Consider the following 15462-nt stretch of genomic DNA (forward strand, 5'->3'; position numbering starts at 1 on the left):
TCACTCTTCAGCTGTCTCTATAGAATAAAGCTTGAAAAGGCCCAAAAATATCTTTAAAAAAAAGAAAAGATTTAGATTTCAACTGAAAAACTGTACAGTGGCCGTGAAAGGTGCTACGTAGAGCCAGTGTTTCGTTGGCAGACTCCATGGAAGAGGACGGTTCATTCTAGGGTAACATAAACATAATCGCTATTTTCAGATGATTTTACACTAATGAAACCATAGTTATAAATATGATATTCCATTTCTGTCAATAGACACCTTTAAATGTCACACACTGGACCTTTAACCTTGTGAAAAAGGTCCAATACACATGTGTCAGTTAAATCTGAAGCATCTTTACATATATTTGGTAAACAGGAGTGATATCAAAGCAAATTTCAGCTTCTTATTTGATACATTTTTGGAGTTTATTTTCTTTTGTGGTGAGGCCTAATTGAATATTTATATCCCAGCTTGAGAAAGTGTGATGCTTAACTAATTGGTGACTTGCAAATATGGATTTTTTTATTTATTTATGAGGTGTAAAACTCACCACTGCTGCTTTGCAAAGTGACAAGCATAAATATGTTTTTCTATTATTATATAAATAAAGAAAACACACAAAAAAAACATCTCATGAGAACAAACCACAGGGCTGCGGATGCAGTTTATATCCTCCTGTATTCACTGAGCGACAGGATGTCAGTTCTCACTTTAAGCTTCTTAGGGCGCTAATGAAAGTGGCCGCACATTGTCCAGGAGACAGATGGTTTCTGTCTTGATTAAGTTTTAATTTTCCCCACGGAGAGAAAAGCTGACAAGGCTTTGCTCGTCGGAGTGGTCCCACTGTGTTCACAGACCGGCACACATCTCTCCCATCACATCCTGAGCCTGAGACGGTGCAGGAGAAACTCCGGAGAGAAGGAGCTGACGTGTGAAACCGCAGGTTTTCATTGAGCTGTTGGCTGTTATCTTTGTCAGCTGGGGCGTTATTTATTTATTTTTTCTTCTTCTCACAAATGAAGCAGAAAACTTCAGAAACTGGAGGATCAGACATGCTGCAAACTTTTTGCATCCTTTTACCTGAAAGCGAACCGTGTGTTTGATGCATGATGGTGGTGAGCACTGATGGAGCCTCCAGCAGCTGGTTGTCATGTAAATCAATAACCTGAGCAGAGGTAAGGACTTTAATATTTAAAGTATTATGTCATTTATTATGTCATTAAATGTTCTAATTAAGGCTTTTATTACCGATAATGATATTGTACAACACATGCATGTGTGTATATGTAAATATTACAGTTTGTACTGGCACAAACATGACAAAAAATGTTATATTCATGCATAATTCCCTTGGATTAATGTGGAACGATGGCTTCATCACGGACTATAAATGTGCTACAGGCCTATATCTAAAACTTTTTTTGAGTTTGGAGTTTGCAAATTCAATTAACTGATTATTCAGTCATTACTTTGATAATCCATTAATTGTTTTTTGCTGGCTCCAGCCTCTTAAAAGTTCAGATTTACTGTTTTTTTCCCACTGTTTTATATTGTTTGTAAGTTATTTAACTTACAAACAATATAATATAATATAGTATATCTTTACATTTTCGACTACAAATTTGAATCTTTGTCTCTGGAAAATTTTAAAAGACACGATTGATAACAAAAAATAATCAGCAGGCTTAAACTTGACTTTATATATAATGGATTAAGTGGTGAATGAAAATGCCTGAAGCAAACATCTGAATTAAGCACTAATGTTTTATTTCATGTTGTCTTCTTACATTAGTTATCGCTGTAGTTTGACATAAAAGTCCACGTCCCAGTTTTTCTGTGACTCATGTGGAATGCAAGTTGTTTTTGGAGGGAGAGATCGGCTTTGAATGCAGAGATGTTTACAGCTGACGGGGTAATGTGAGTCAGAATTGAGTGCGAGCTCATCCTCATGCTGCCTCCAAAGCTGCCTCTGATTGGGTTTTTATTGGCGTTTCTTTGCTTCGCTTTGCCTCGGCTCAGTTTAGTGATGTAAGAAAAATCATAATTTAATAAATAGATGCATTGATCTTATGAACCACATGTCAGGAGTCAAGAGACATCAAAAGCATTTAATAAGCCACTTTATTTGACTTTACGGTGGCACACTTTAGAGAAAACTATTGGCCTCATTCTGTTAAAGTGTACACAAACATCTTTTTTCTGCACAGGCAAGATGAAGCTCAACATATTGACACGGCCATTACACTGGGGCCTCCTGCTACTTTGTATTGGCTTCTGCAGCCAGCTAGTGTCCACTGGCAACCAAAGCTCCCGAGGACAGACAGGTAGGTGTCAGACCCAACCAGACCAGTCGCACCCCCTGAGGGACTCATTATGGCTCCTGGTCACCAGCCTGGTCGCCTGGTAGAGAGTTCAGTTTAAGCAACAAATAGAAAACAGAGATGAGTACGGAGGATGGAGCTGTTCGTCTTTAAAAAAAACATAAAGACATGTTAAGATGCTGTGAAAGAGATTGGATTGGATTGGTAATGCACTTTGACTGTTGGGACTCGCAGCTCAATTAGCTGAATGTAATTATAGTTATTGTATGACATGGTGAACATTTAACCTTGCAGCCGCACACAAGGGGTGGGGAGGGGGAGCTTTGTTTCATTACAGCAGTGGTGCAAGAAGTATCATGATCCTTTACTTTAAGTTTAAAAGTAACAATGAAACAACGTAAAGGTACTTCATTATAAATCATTCATTCATTTACAGAAGTCTTCAAGTATCAAGAGTATTTATTCTCCAGAAATTCCTTTTTAATAATTTCAATCTAGCTGCTCCATGTTTATTTTTGTTTAGCCTTTATATGATCTGTCCAGACTTTTTACCTGCTTATTTTTTTTATTCTATACTATGCTATAATCATGTGAAATGAACATTAACATTACCAAGTAACATAAACAACAATAACAGCTTTTTTAAAAACAACAACCAACAATGAGCATTATTAATCATCAATCAGTGCATAAGCAGCTTTTTATACCTTTTTTAAAAATACTTTTAGATTCTTTAATCCAGCTGTTGGCCTAGAGAAGGATTGTGAGATGATTAAAGTGGTAAGAAAGAAGATACAACAAAAAATCTGCAAGTCCAGTGTCTCTTCTTTACATGAAATCATAATCTGAAATCTGAAATATCACTTGAAACATATGAGTAAAGTACAAGTACCTCACAATTGCACTTGAGTAAACGTACATAGTTACGTTTGACCTACCTCACCCTGATCACTTGTCTTGAGTAATTCCATTACCATTTCTTTTTTAAAACTCTGCATCAACCATAGTGCAATTTTAAACCCAGCTTTAATTATAAATTACCCACCCAGTCGAGCAAGTGCATGCATCAGTTTTTGTCTTTATGTTTTTAGTTAGGCTTGGTTGCACCCCTTCGCCTGTAAGTGCAGCTGAAGTGTATCACAGAGAACAAGATCCCTTTTTATTTGTGTTTTTGTGGAACGATGGTGACGCACATGTTTCTGCTCATGCTGTCTGTCCTGATGATGCTTGCTATCCACTTGGTGGCACTGTAGCTTCAGAAACATCGCTGCGGTAATTGCTTTTCTTACTTGGTCAATTGAATGAGCGTGACAAAAGCTACTATATTTAATTTCACATCCAATAAAGCCAAGAAATAATCCTGCCATTTGTAAAGGCTGAAGTCACTCGAGCTGCCTCTGTTTATAACATCTTCTATAAAAATGGTCACCTTTGACGCTAAATCCTCTTCCTCAGGGTCAGAGCAGGAGAGGACAGGGACTTGTGAAGTGGTTGCTGCTCATCGTTGCTGCAATAAGAACAAGATTGAAGAACGCTCTCAAACAGTCAAGTGCTCCTGCTTCCCAGGACAGGTAGCAGGGACAACAAGGGCTCTGCCCTCTTGTGTTGAAGGTAAAATTACTGACACACTCTTATACCTCTCTTAACTGGAATTTTGTGACATGAAATGAATACATTATTCGTCAAAGTAGAGTCAGGTTAGTCAGTTTTCACTGATACTGAGGTTGTCAAGGATCAGAAAGTGTGACATCTGATTGAGATGGGGTTTTTTTCTCTTTCCCCAAGTAAGTATTTCTTGAAGTCTTTCCATCTCAGAAATGACCTTCTGCTGTGATGTATTTTCTTTCCAGCCTCCATTGTGCGTCAAAAGTGGTGGTGTAAAATGGAGCCGTGTCTTGAGGGGGAGGAGTGTCGAGTTCTCCCTGACCTCACTGGCTGGTCATGCATCTCTGGGAACAAAATAAAGACCACTAAGGTGAGATGAGACCCTGTGTTAGTCACAGTGGAACCTATACCGTAAAAAAAACACATAACACAAAATGTATGTCTGTAAATCTGCTTTTCTTTATTGCATGGTGTATAACAGGGCACTTGTGAATACTCATCATAAAGCTTTATCTTAGTAAGCTCTCCTTTGATGCTGAAGGATTCCACAATCAAGCATAATCACTGCTCCCATTGGCCGTATCAACCCTCTTGCTCTCCAGCATGCAGTGGGCTCAGAAAACCTAATTCTATAATCTGGTGAATGATGGGGCCAAGAGGACAAACATGAAATAAGCTGTAAACTAATACTGAACACTAAAACCCATGCAATTAAATCTGACGACCAAAGGAAACCCCACTACATTTAGAAATGCACTTTTTTGCCGTTTTATATGTACGATTCCTGGGGGAAACGTTTTACAGTGAAACAGGGGAAAGTTAGTGCTGGCAGCCTAAAGCTAGTTATAGAGATCAAAAGATACCCAGTAGTTATGTGGTCCGTCAGACGATGAACAACAGAATAAAACAGACGAGAGCGGGGCAGAAGGCATACTCAGATCTTTTACTTAAGCAAAAATAGCAACACCACAGGGTGGAAGGACTCAAGTAAAAGTTCCGCATCCAAAATTACATAAGTATTTGCATCGTAATAAGTAAGAATAAAACGACTTATTATGAAGAATGACCGATTTCAGAATTATGTACATTGTATTGTATCAGATATGACTTCAATGTTGCAACTGGTGTTTAAGTTTGATTGCTTTATATTTTGCTACATAGCTTGTAAATTTCCTTTCTTGTGAATCTTATCAAAAGTATTATTTCATCTTAGTATATTTTGTGTTATTAATCTGAATCTGCAATGCAACTAGTAACTCAAACAAATAAATGTAGTGCAGTATAAAGTACAGTATCTGCCTCTGAACTATAAAGTAGAAGTATAATGCAACAGAGATGTGTAAATGTATATAGTTACTTCCCTCTATTGCAAGAGAAGACAGTTGACCTTCTTGAACGGTGCAGATTTACATCTTAAAATCCTTCCTAATATTTGAAACAATATTAGTCTTGGTTGATGCTGTCATTTATTACTCTAAATAACCCTTTATGGTTTGGATGCTCACTATAACGTACTTGGACAAGCCACAAAGTGGTTAGATTAACGCTTTAAAGTTCAGATTTTCAAGCTGTAGTGAGTAACTATTCCCAAACCACATAAAGAACACAATAGAGACGCTAACAATACAGCCTAAATACATGGGACACATCTGCCACAGCATGCCCACAGCATAGTGTGTCTATTATAATCAAGTGAAGCTGCTACACTGACCGCGGAAGCCACAGGTTACCCTCATGGGCATTGCTTTGCTTTGCTCATCTGAATTTTAAAGCGTCTTGTCTTTTTTTCTCTACATGCAGCTATGTGGCTCTCCACCAGAGGAAAACCTTGTTCTTCATATTGAAATAAAACAATCAAATCAATCCATTTTATTAGGTCAGCACTCGTCAATATAGACTACACTCCTAAACCCTGTATAACCAACTGCGTTATCACTTGGCAAAACTCAGTACTTGTTTTAGCTGTTCCTCTAAGCTCTGATATAGTGGAAATCTTATAATAATATAATAAAATCTTGGCTTACACACCTCAGATGATCGGGTCCTCATCAGACATTTTTCTAATGTAACTTAAGACCCTACAAAACATTGTAGTTATGAGGTGCTGCTTGCTTTTCGTAATATAATGCTCATTTACTACAGGAACCTGAAAGCTAACTGGTAATGCTGACAATCAAATCTGACGTGAACAAACACTTTAATTCACGCACTTTCTCTCTTTAGTCGATGCTTAAATGAAACACCATCCTCCAAACTCTTGGATACCTCTTTGCCATACCTTTCAGTTTTATCTTGCATACTGAAATAACTGTGATGGAAACAAACAAAACTTGAGTGGTGACATTTTGTATCTTCATGTTCTTGTTTTCAGGTGGCGCGGTAGCAAAAGAGAAGCTCCATCTAATCAGCACCAGCCCGACACGGGCATGCAGCATTCACCTTAACTAACTCTGGACTCTGAGGACAGTGAACGCCCCGTCAGATAGAGCAAAGAACAATATAGATTTAATTAGATATCTCCTGGCTGAGCTTTAAACTGCAGGAACTCATTATTTTAAGTTCTTATGGCTTGAACACAATTTTGGTCGAGGTTAATCACATGGACTACTAGCAATTGACTTAAGATAAAATGATGCAGCACTTTTTTTCTTTTTTCCCCCCCAGTCAGGCAGCTACTGCGAAAGTCTGTATCATTGTATCAGTGCTTGATATGCTGAGCACATTGTGATGCACTCAGTCAAAGTTTGGATGGGCCTGCTTGGCAGACACTTAAAAAGAGATTTTGTGGATTTTCAGGAGGCAGAATGTGAATCCCGTCATTGGCTTGTGACTCTCTCTACCGATCAAAGCAGAAGAACACAAATACTGAGAAATTTATGATTATGGAGCATTTGTAGACAATGCTGTCCTGTAGATTTACACTGAGCTTCGTAAAGAGGTCAGATCCCTTTGGACTACTCTTTACCACGAAGAGGCACTCTCACAAACATGCCTGCACACACACACACACATTCAAAGGCTGCTTTTGGACAGGCCACCACCTGCAACGCTGTGATGGCATGCACACAGGCATGGAGCTCTGATGCAAAACAAGGACTGTTTGAAATGCTAATCATGGGGAGAAAGGGGAGAGAGACGAGAAGAGGAGCTTCTTCACTGTTGAGAGTATTTACATCATGCTTTTGTTTGTCTCTCTAAACTGAGTGCTCCTGCGGAGGGAGCTCTGCTTATAGTCATGATGGGAAACATTGGAGAGTCTTTGCCTGCAAGCAAACGGTTAGCAACTAACAGAACAGAATGTTTTTGCGTTATTACCACTCCATCAGTTGTCCTCTTTATATGAATAATATTCCTTCTGGATTCACCCTGATTGCCTCTCTTTTATCTCTTGAGTTCTGTCAGACACTTTGCGTTTTACCTGCAATGACGAGACATTTTATAATCACACTACAAGCTGCTCCAAATCATCCCTTCCGAGGCATCAGACGTGTCTGAATGCCGCATGCTGTGCAACCTGAAAGGAGACGAATCCTGAGCAGTTTCGGCATTTACTTAACGCAATTATGCGTTGTTATTGTTTTGGTAGTGACAAGATTTTCTAATGTGGTCCAAGGCAATTTATGCATTGCTTTGCAAACACAGATGCAATGTTAGCAGCAGCTGTGAATGTCGTCAAAACGGTTAAGATCATGTCATTTTAAGATTATTATACGATGATAATTATGATATGATATTTTAGAGAGCCCCTCCTCTGAATCAGTGATAGATTAATATGCCTGTAGTGATGAATGAAACTGCTTCTGTAGATTCAAGCTTGTCACATAACAAATGTGGATTTTGTAAACAGAAGCGTCTCTGTGTGTCATCTTGTAGCTGCTTTTATAAACCCATCAGGAGCTTTTTGCACGCAGCTGACAGCAGTATTATAAACGTGATCTGACACAGCAGTCAGATAAAGTAGGAGAATGGTGGCTCAACATACTGTTTACAAAAGACTTCAGGACACAGTGCTACAGTGTCCTGTGTTTAAAGGACCAGCGTGTAGGATTTAGTGACTATGAAAAAGGGCCCTATTTGGAGCCGGTGTTTAGTTTGTCCGTTCTGGGCTAATGTAGAAACGTGGCGGTTCAACAAGGTGGACTCCGCCATGTATATAGAGCCCCCCTAAATTTTACACACTGGACCTTTAAACCACAATTTTTCAGTACTATTTCAGAATCTATTAATCTTTGGGCCAGATTAATTACGCAACATACAGTATAACTCCACCTTTTAACAGTTTAAAACGTTTTTCAAGCAAAAATGCCAAATTAAACATTCTCTGGTTTCAACATCTCGACTGTGATTTGCAGCTTTTCTTTGTCAGGTGAACGTTGACTCAATATCTTTGAGTTTTTGTGTGACAGTCAGACGGAAAAAATGCAATCTAAGGACATCACATTGGGTTCGGACAATCTTTATGCCAAAGAATTGAAAAAAGAAAGAAAGAATCGTTAGTTTCAGTCCTACATTTTTTAAATAATTCTTCATATATTTGAGTATCTTCTTCTTTATGTAAATGGATTGACATATTAAAGATATCAGTGACTGATTTAGCTTCTCAGGCTTGGATTACACTGAGGGGGTTAGATTCAATATACTACTGCAAGTAAAACAACAGTAGTCTTATCCTTGTGTCTTGCTTGTTCAACCGTTCCCCCCATCGTGTATTTATGCATTCGTATTATACAGAAATGCTAAAGGTCCCAAGATTCCCTGACAGTTTTTTAAAAATCGAAATAGAGCTGGACAAGAAAGCTTTGGAAAGATCAGCAACTCATGGAGCTACATTTTCTCCCTGTCTCTACAAAAAGCTGCTAAAGAAAAAATCCGCTGGGAATTGAACTGAATAAGCTGTGAAAGTGTGACTTCCATATTATTACCATCCTTACACTCTCTTCTCTGTTAACTTTTTTTTTTTTTACAGTCGTATTGAGATTATTTTTTTTATTCCTGCATCCTGTACGCAGTATGTATTGTGCTGCAGCTGTTTATTGTCTGTAACATACTGTGCTGCCACCCTTTGTGGCCATATTTTGTCAAATAAGAGATTTTGTTTTCCAAAATTCTCAACAAGAACTAACTTTTTTTTTGGAATAAAAGTGAAATAAGGTAAGACTGACACAGTGGGGTTTATGTCAACACCGAGAACATGCATCCTTGAATTTGTGCCTCTATATCTTAAAATATCAGCCACAAGTTTCATTTTCAAAGGAGCTGGTGTGACATTCATTAGGTTTCAGATGTGTCTTAGATAAAATGTGATTCATAAATACTCACACAGCTTCTTATGAAAGTTTAAGAAATCTGTGCGGTGCTACCTCTTTATCTGTAAAATAAACTTAGAGCCAGTCAAAGGAGCTTTATCTCTGTTCTTCAGGTACAAATTGAATAGAAACCCTCTGAGCACCTGTCATAATATGGCAGCTTTAAAAATTAATGTCACATCCTCAACATCCCCAAAGGAAGGGAAGGCATTAGACGTTACAGGATTCACACCCTGCACTGGAACATGTACACATGAAAAATGCTTTACAGATGAGCCAAATGACCTTAATTTAGATATATTATTTGAAATGTGCAGAACAGTTCTTCAGATTTGATTCTCATAATTCAATCCAGACACAAACAACACGTTTCTGACTGGCTTATTTGACATCAGTTTGCAGGTGATATGTGGCCGGGAACATTCCCCCTTCTTGTGGCTGTCTATTGGGCACGGTAGTTCATGTTCGCTAATAGAAAGTAAACTGTCCTGGGGCACATGAAAAACATAATGGAAACGCTGTTCTATTCCCCTTTAACAACTTTTTCCTCATCTTGGAGTTGACACTTAATAAAAATTGTAAACACAATTTTCCCTGTCGTTCTCTCTTTGTGTATGTAATGTGTGTGTGCGTGTCTGAATTAAATTAGCCTCCTTTTTACTGCAGGCAACTACTGTATATAGGCGACTCAGAGCAATAGACTGAAAGTAGTTTGGTTATGGCTGAGAGGTTTCATCTATTAGCTTTGTCATTATGCGTACATATTATCTCCAGTAGAGATGAGGTTGTTTTTTTTTTTTTTGCTTAATTAAAACAGAGAGCTCAACAATTACTCTATAATGAACAAACATTAATTGGACAATATTAATGTTATCAGTTGCGTGTGATGTATTCATACGCATTGATGCCTTGTGGCTGCTTTTTTACATTAATGAAACGGGCAGTGTGATGCGCCCGTACAAGGAGGAGAGAGGCACTGACAGCACTGCACCGAGAATCATGCTATATCCATCAGAGAGCGTAAACTTTAGACATTCCTCACCCAAGTGATAATAAGGTTTCATTTCACTGCTCTCTGTGTAAATCATCACAACAATTTTGTGCTTTTACGGGGGATTAAATGCAAAAGTATTTCCATTTCCTGCGGGAGTGATGTCGTTGCCATGAGGTTGCCAAGGCAACCGGCGGAGATTTCAGCAGGTCACTGCATCCACAACCCTCTGTAAAAATTGCAAATTGTTGTTTTTACACTTAAAGTTTGGCGTGGCATTAAGCAAACAAAATATAACATACTAATAAATGAGCTTCACCTCTGGATCCCACCGCTCACAGCTCTGTGACGTGATGTTGTTTTTGGTTTTGTTCATGAAGCATGTGGGTGTTTGGCCTGCCAGACTGTGTTAACTTGCTCAGATTGGGTCATTTTTACTTGGTTTATATGCACTACTATGATGAGTAAGTAGTTTATATAGTTAAATAGTTTCCCTTTTGGCTGTTTTTACGATTGGAAGTTGCTCCCAGGCGGCGTCACAGCCATGCCCAGTAGGATCCAGATGATAGTAGGGCTAGGCTGGCGGTGTGTCCTCGTTTCCAGTCTTTAGGTGCTCAATCTTCTCATTGAACTCTCAGCAAAGAAGCCAATGAGTTAATTTCCCAAAATATCAAACTATTCCTTGAAAGATTAGAAGTTTAGCAGCAATTCTGAAGCGAATGAAACGTGTCAGATGTGTTCAGAAAATGACATGACTAACTTTGAAACACCGAGCGAGATGAATGGCAGGGGTCTGCTCAGGGTGGCCTCAGCGTGTCATCGAGCCACCCTTTAGGCCCGCCCACAAAAAATCCTGGACTGAAAACGGGTGAAAAACTGTTTTAACCTCTAACTCCACATTTCAGTAATATATCGTTCAAAGTCTATTTTCCAACATATTTAATGTATTTTGAAAGAAATCTCAGAATCGCCTTTACACATTCTTTCAAGGACCAGTGTGTAGGATTTAGTCTAATCTAACTTTAGTTTTGTCCATGGGCTAATGTCAAAACATGGCTGGTCAGCATTGTAGACTCCAGGAAGAGGACCCCCAGCGTCAATAGATATAAAAGGCTAAAGTAACAACAAAAAGTAGGTGATAATACACTAATGAAAAGATTGTTATTTCCCTAATACTCTTTGAAAATCCATCTTCCTCTTTGCAGATTGTTTCTAGAACTTTATCTGACTCCACCAAACTTTTAACTTTCATATGACGTGCTCTCACAGAACGCTGTTCAGCATGGGCCATGTGTTCAACCTTCAGATTAGGGCAGCCTAATTTCCTTAACTATTTTTAAAGTGTCTTGTATGGGTAATTGTGATTTACTGTCAGTCTCCATTAAAGTCAAGCGTAAGGGTGAGGCCACAGTACTGAGGAAGAAAATAACCTACAGCAAGACGCAACAGTGAGGCAGAAGGATTGGACACGAGTCGGTCGCTGCTCATTTCACGTCCTTCGCCTCAGCAGATGACACTCACATTATGTCATTGTCTGCCGTGGAACCAAAAAAACAAAACAAAAATCTCAGACAGACAGTTTCTTGGCGGTAAACAACAGTATCACTATCTAAAAATGTTTAAAAGCTTTCTTACCTTGGTGTTAATATTAGAGTTCCTTTCAGCATCATCTAAGGCACAAACCTTTATTATTTTCAAGGCTGCAAGTCGAACTACAGTGTGATTAAAGTATTTATTTAGCAGCGTAACTTCAACTCATTTTTATTTTTTTTCAGATTTTCCAGGCTGCAATTCCAATATACCAATAATAAGAGCCCACAGCCGTCTTCCTCTGCCTGGAGGCACCTTCGTGTCATGATAAGTCTGTTCTTCTTCCACTAATCTATTATATGAAACCTATTTTTGCATACCTGTAGTTATTGTGTACTGTATGCCGTACTTTTCACAATAGCTTGACAAAAGGCAGGAGGGAGCTCATCTTTAATTCAAGGTGTGGGCTTTCTCATACTGAGATAAATCCTCTTCCCACTTACAAAGAGAAGAAAAAAAAAGAAGCCTCCAAGTATTCATCTCCCCATTCAGCAATTATTTAACCTACCTGTATTGCCTGCAATTTCAGAGAAGGGTTCATTTTTTTATGTTTCCGTTGAGCATTTTAGCATTTAGGCGATGTTCTTCCCCAGAGCAAAACTCAGTTGCCTAAACTGATTCTCTTCCACGATGTCAGCATTCCAGCCCACAACATATGGCCGACACACACTTGTCACGTTCATTTCCAAAAAAATCACGTCATGTTCTCAGCAGGTCACGCCATATTCAAATTACAGCACCTGGAAACTTAACATTTTGTTGTACTCTGTCTCCGTGATGCAGCTTGATTCTATTAGAAAACAATTTTTAGCCCTCTGATTTAATTTCCCCCTCACACATTTGTCAGCATGAATATCTGTGAAAGTGTCCCTGCAAAAACACAAGATGTCAGCTGAGTGCCTCGGCGTCCGCCTGACATAACTTGATATAAACCGGTGCAACAGACACTGTGCCGGTGTCATTGTAAATCTGTCTATGTTTGCTTTGTGTGATCAAGTTGTTATTCCTTTGTGAGGACCTAACGGCATGAAAGGCCTGGTGTTCTCTGCATGAATCATTTAGATGAAAGCCTGAGGAGGAGGAGGGAAAGAAGCATGAGGCACCTGATGTCAACTTTAATTAGAATCCAGTTTAGTCCGTGTTACCTGACTTTGAAATGCCAGAATCCTGCAGGGCCAGTGAAGACAGTTCTCGGTTACAGGATGTGATTAGACTGGGTAATCTCTGGCCACGGAAAACAACTACGAAGAGAGAGGGATCAGTAACTTTTGTTAAATGTTTTGCGGCACTCTACGTATGCATAACGCGCAGTTTCCAGTGGCGATCTAGCATTGCATAAGCCATGCAGTTAATTTCATACAGTACTAATAGAAAGGCATCTCGAGCGTTGGTCTTCACTCAAGCAGATAATTATCGGTGTATGGGGACTACGTCTGGATAAGAGTTATTTCACACTTGACACCGTATTATCATATCCTGTTGCTTTAAGTTGCACCTTGATATTCATAGAAACAGAGCACCGACTTCTAAGTGCAGAGAACGGAGCATGACTAGACTGTGAGTGTTTTGAATGATTGTGTCTTAAGAGCAAACCCATGGGAGCCTCGATTCCCAGGACGTCCCTGGCGCTGGTGCATCATAAAAAGAAGTCAGGACACATCATCATCACTCATGTCTTATTTCTCACTGTTCTGCAGCTTGATGCGAGACATCAGAGCCTATAGCAGCAGCCCAGAGAGCCACTTCAAAAGACTGAAGAGTGAAAATGAGATGCCGCTCGCTGCCATCCTGAACATATTATGTCCATTTAGCGATCCAATGTTGGACAGGAAACACTATTTCAAAAATGCTAGTTCAAATTGCGATTGCCTGAAGAAAATAAACCAAGACCCAAACAGCATTTCCATGTTTTCAAACAGCCACGTATGGAAATCACTGCTGCTTCGACGAATGGTGTAATTTCAGTACAATGGATGATGGACAGTGTGCTGTAATTTGGCATCTGTGTTTATGCAACACGATCCACAGCGCAGATGGAGCCAACAGCCGACAAGGGACAGAAACACAGCAGAGACACACTGAAAACATCCATTCAGATGTCTGGTAATTCACTATTGATCGCTTCTACAACCACACCTGGATTTACAGTACAATGTCTTCTTTCTTGTTACCGGTAAGCACTGTCGCCTTTCAAAAAGTTAATTGAGTCAAATTCACACTCTACTTGTTAATGAACGGGCCGACAACTGCTGGTATAACAACAGGAGGTATCCGAGTTGACTCCAGTTGAGACGCAGATAACGTTGGCATGTGTTTCATTGGGAAACAAAGTCTCTCCCGCACTTCTGGACACCTTGCTTTTGCAGTGTATGTTTCACAGCCTTTCTAGGAAGCTGAATTTTGTACTAGGTTTGGACTTTTGATAGCTCCATTTGTGATCTCAGCACTTGATACGTCACCCTTTGATTTTGTCACCTACAGGGGAGTTCGCAAAAGATACTGTCTTCCCAGAAAGATTAACTATTGGGTCACTGCCACAGCCTGTGCAATGGACTTAATATTCTAGCGAAGAACAAGAGTAGAGCCGAGTGACATGGTTTGTGAAAATATTGGATTTAAACATTGGCTTCGCCACAGGAAACCATTTTATCTCTTTCTTTCGTTTGCAAAAAAAAAAACAGACATCTGCGAGATCACAAAATGGATTTTTGATGCAGCCTGCTTCTGGATAACGGATAAAAAAATAAAAAATAAAGTTTCGACTTTTCCCCTAAGGTTTGCATATGAAATGAGTAACTTACACAGAATGAACACCAGAACTGGAGCCAAGCGAGTAGGCAACAGAAGTAGATTCACCAGGCGATTTGGACTACAAGGTGATGTACAGCCAGGACTCCGGTGGCGACGAAGAACACTTGATTCAGGCAGGGACACGAGGAGTTTTTGTATTATACATCTTCAGCATTAGGATAAGTCTGCAAGTACTTGTTATATGTTTTTAAGATGTTACACTGTTGAAATACTTTCCACTTTTGGTGTTTTAGCGTGGCTCGCTTCATGCACCTTGTAAAATGTATGTTTTAAGGGCTCATTATTGAGGTTTTGTGTTTCTCTCTGATGTAGAACAGTTTTAACAATCTTATTCATAACATTCTTTTCCAGCCCTGGAACTCAAACCATTTTCTAAATTCTGTCCCAAAAGCATATATTTAAATAATTAAACCATAGACGTGCAAAGACTGGGCTTCAACTAATGACTACGAGTGCATTAAGGATAATCCTGGTAAGTGAAACAGAAGCTCTCTATTCCTGTTCCAAACATTATGAGGTTGGCAGATCATGGCGCAAATTGGTCAGATGCTGAGACATTTTGTTTTTTTTAAGTTTAAAAGCAGGCGGCATTAGAGGAAAGTAAAATATCTATATATATATATATATCGAGCGTATATTTAGGTCATGAATGGGAGAACTGGTGCATTCGAATGAACAGGCGAGCAGCGGTTTAATTCAAAGCTGATTAAAAGTGAACAGTGGAAAATTATGAAACAAGTGCAAGGTGCAGGAAAAAAAATAATTTTTCAAGAAGACGGATCACACCTCGGACAGCACCAGCAGTCACCCAGACGGGCAGAGGCTGTGAAAGCAATGCCCAGTATCCCACTGT

General features: G+C 39.3%; 1 protein-coding gene across 1 annotated transcript; it reads left to right on the plus strand.

Annotated features, from left to right (window-relative positions):
• The first annotated feature begins 924 nt into the window (after window positions 1-924).
• On the plus strand, window positions 925-6387 carry LOC104932185 (protein FAM19A4). Its single transcript, XM_010747354.2, has 5 exons — window positions 925-1160; window positions 2193-2309; window positions 3762-3917; window positions 4157-4281; window positions 6283-6387. Exons 2-5 carry the CDS (start codon window positions 2198-2200, stop codon window positions 6292-6294), a joined length of 405 nt encoding a protein of 134 aa, XP_010745656.2. The 5' UTR covers window positions 925-1160; window positions 2193-2197; the 3' UTR covers window positions 6295-6387.
• The last annotated feature ends 9075 nt before the right edge of the window (window positions 6388-15462 follow it).

Source organism: Larimichthys crocea, chromosome XV (genome assembly GCF_000972845.2).
Source record: "Larimichthys crocea isolate SSNF chromosome XV, L_crocea_2.0, whole genome shotgun sequence".
In the NCBI taxonomy this organism is placed as follows: Eukaryota; Metazoa; Chordata; class Actinopteri; family Sciaenidae; genus Larimichthys; species Larimichthys crocea.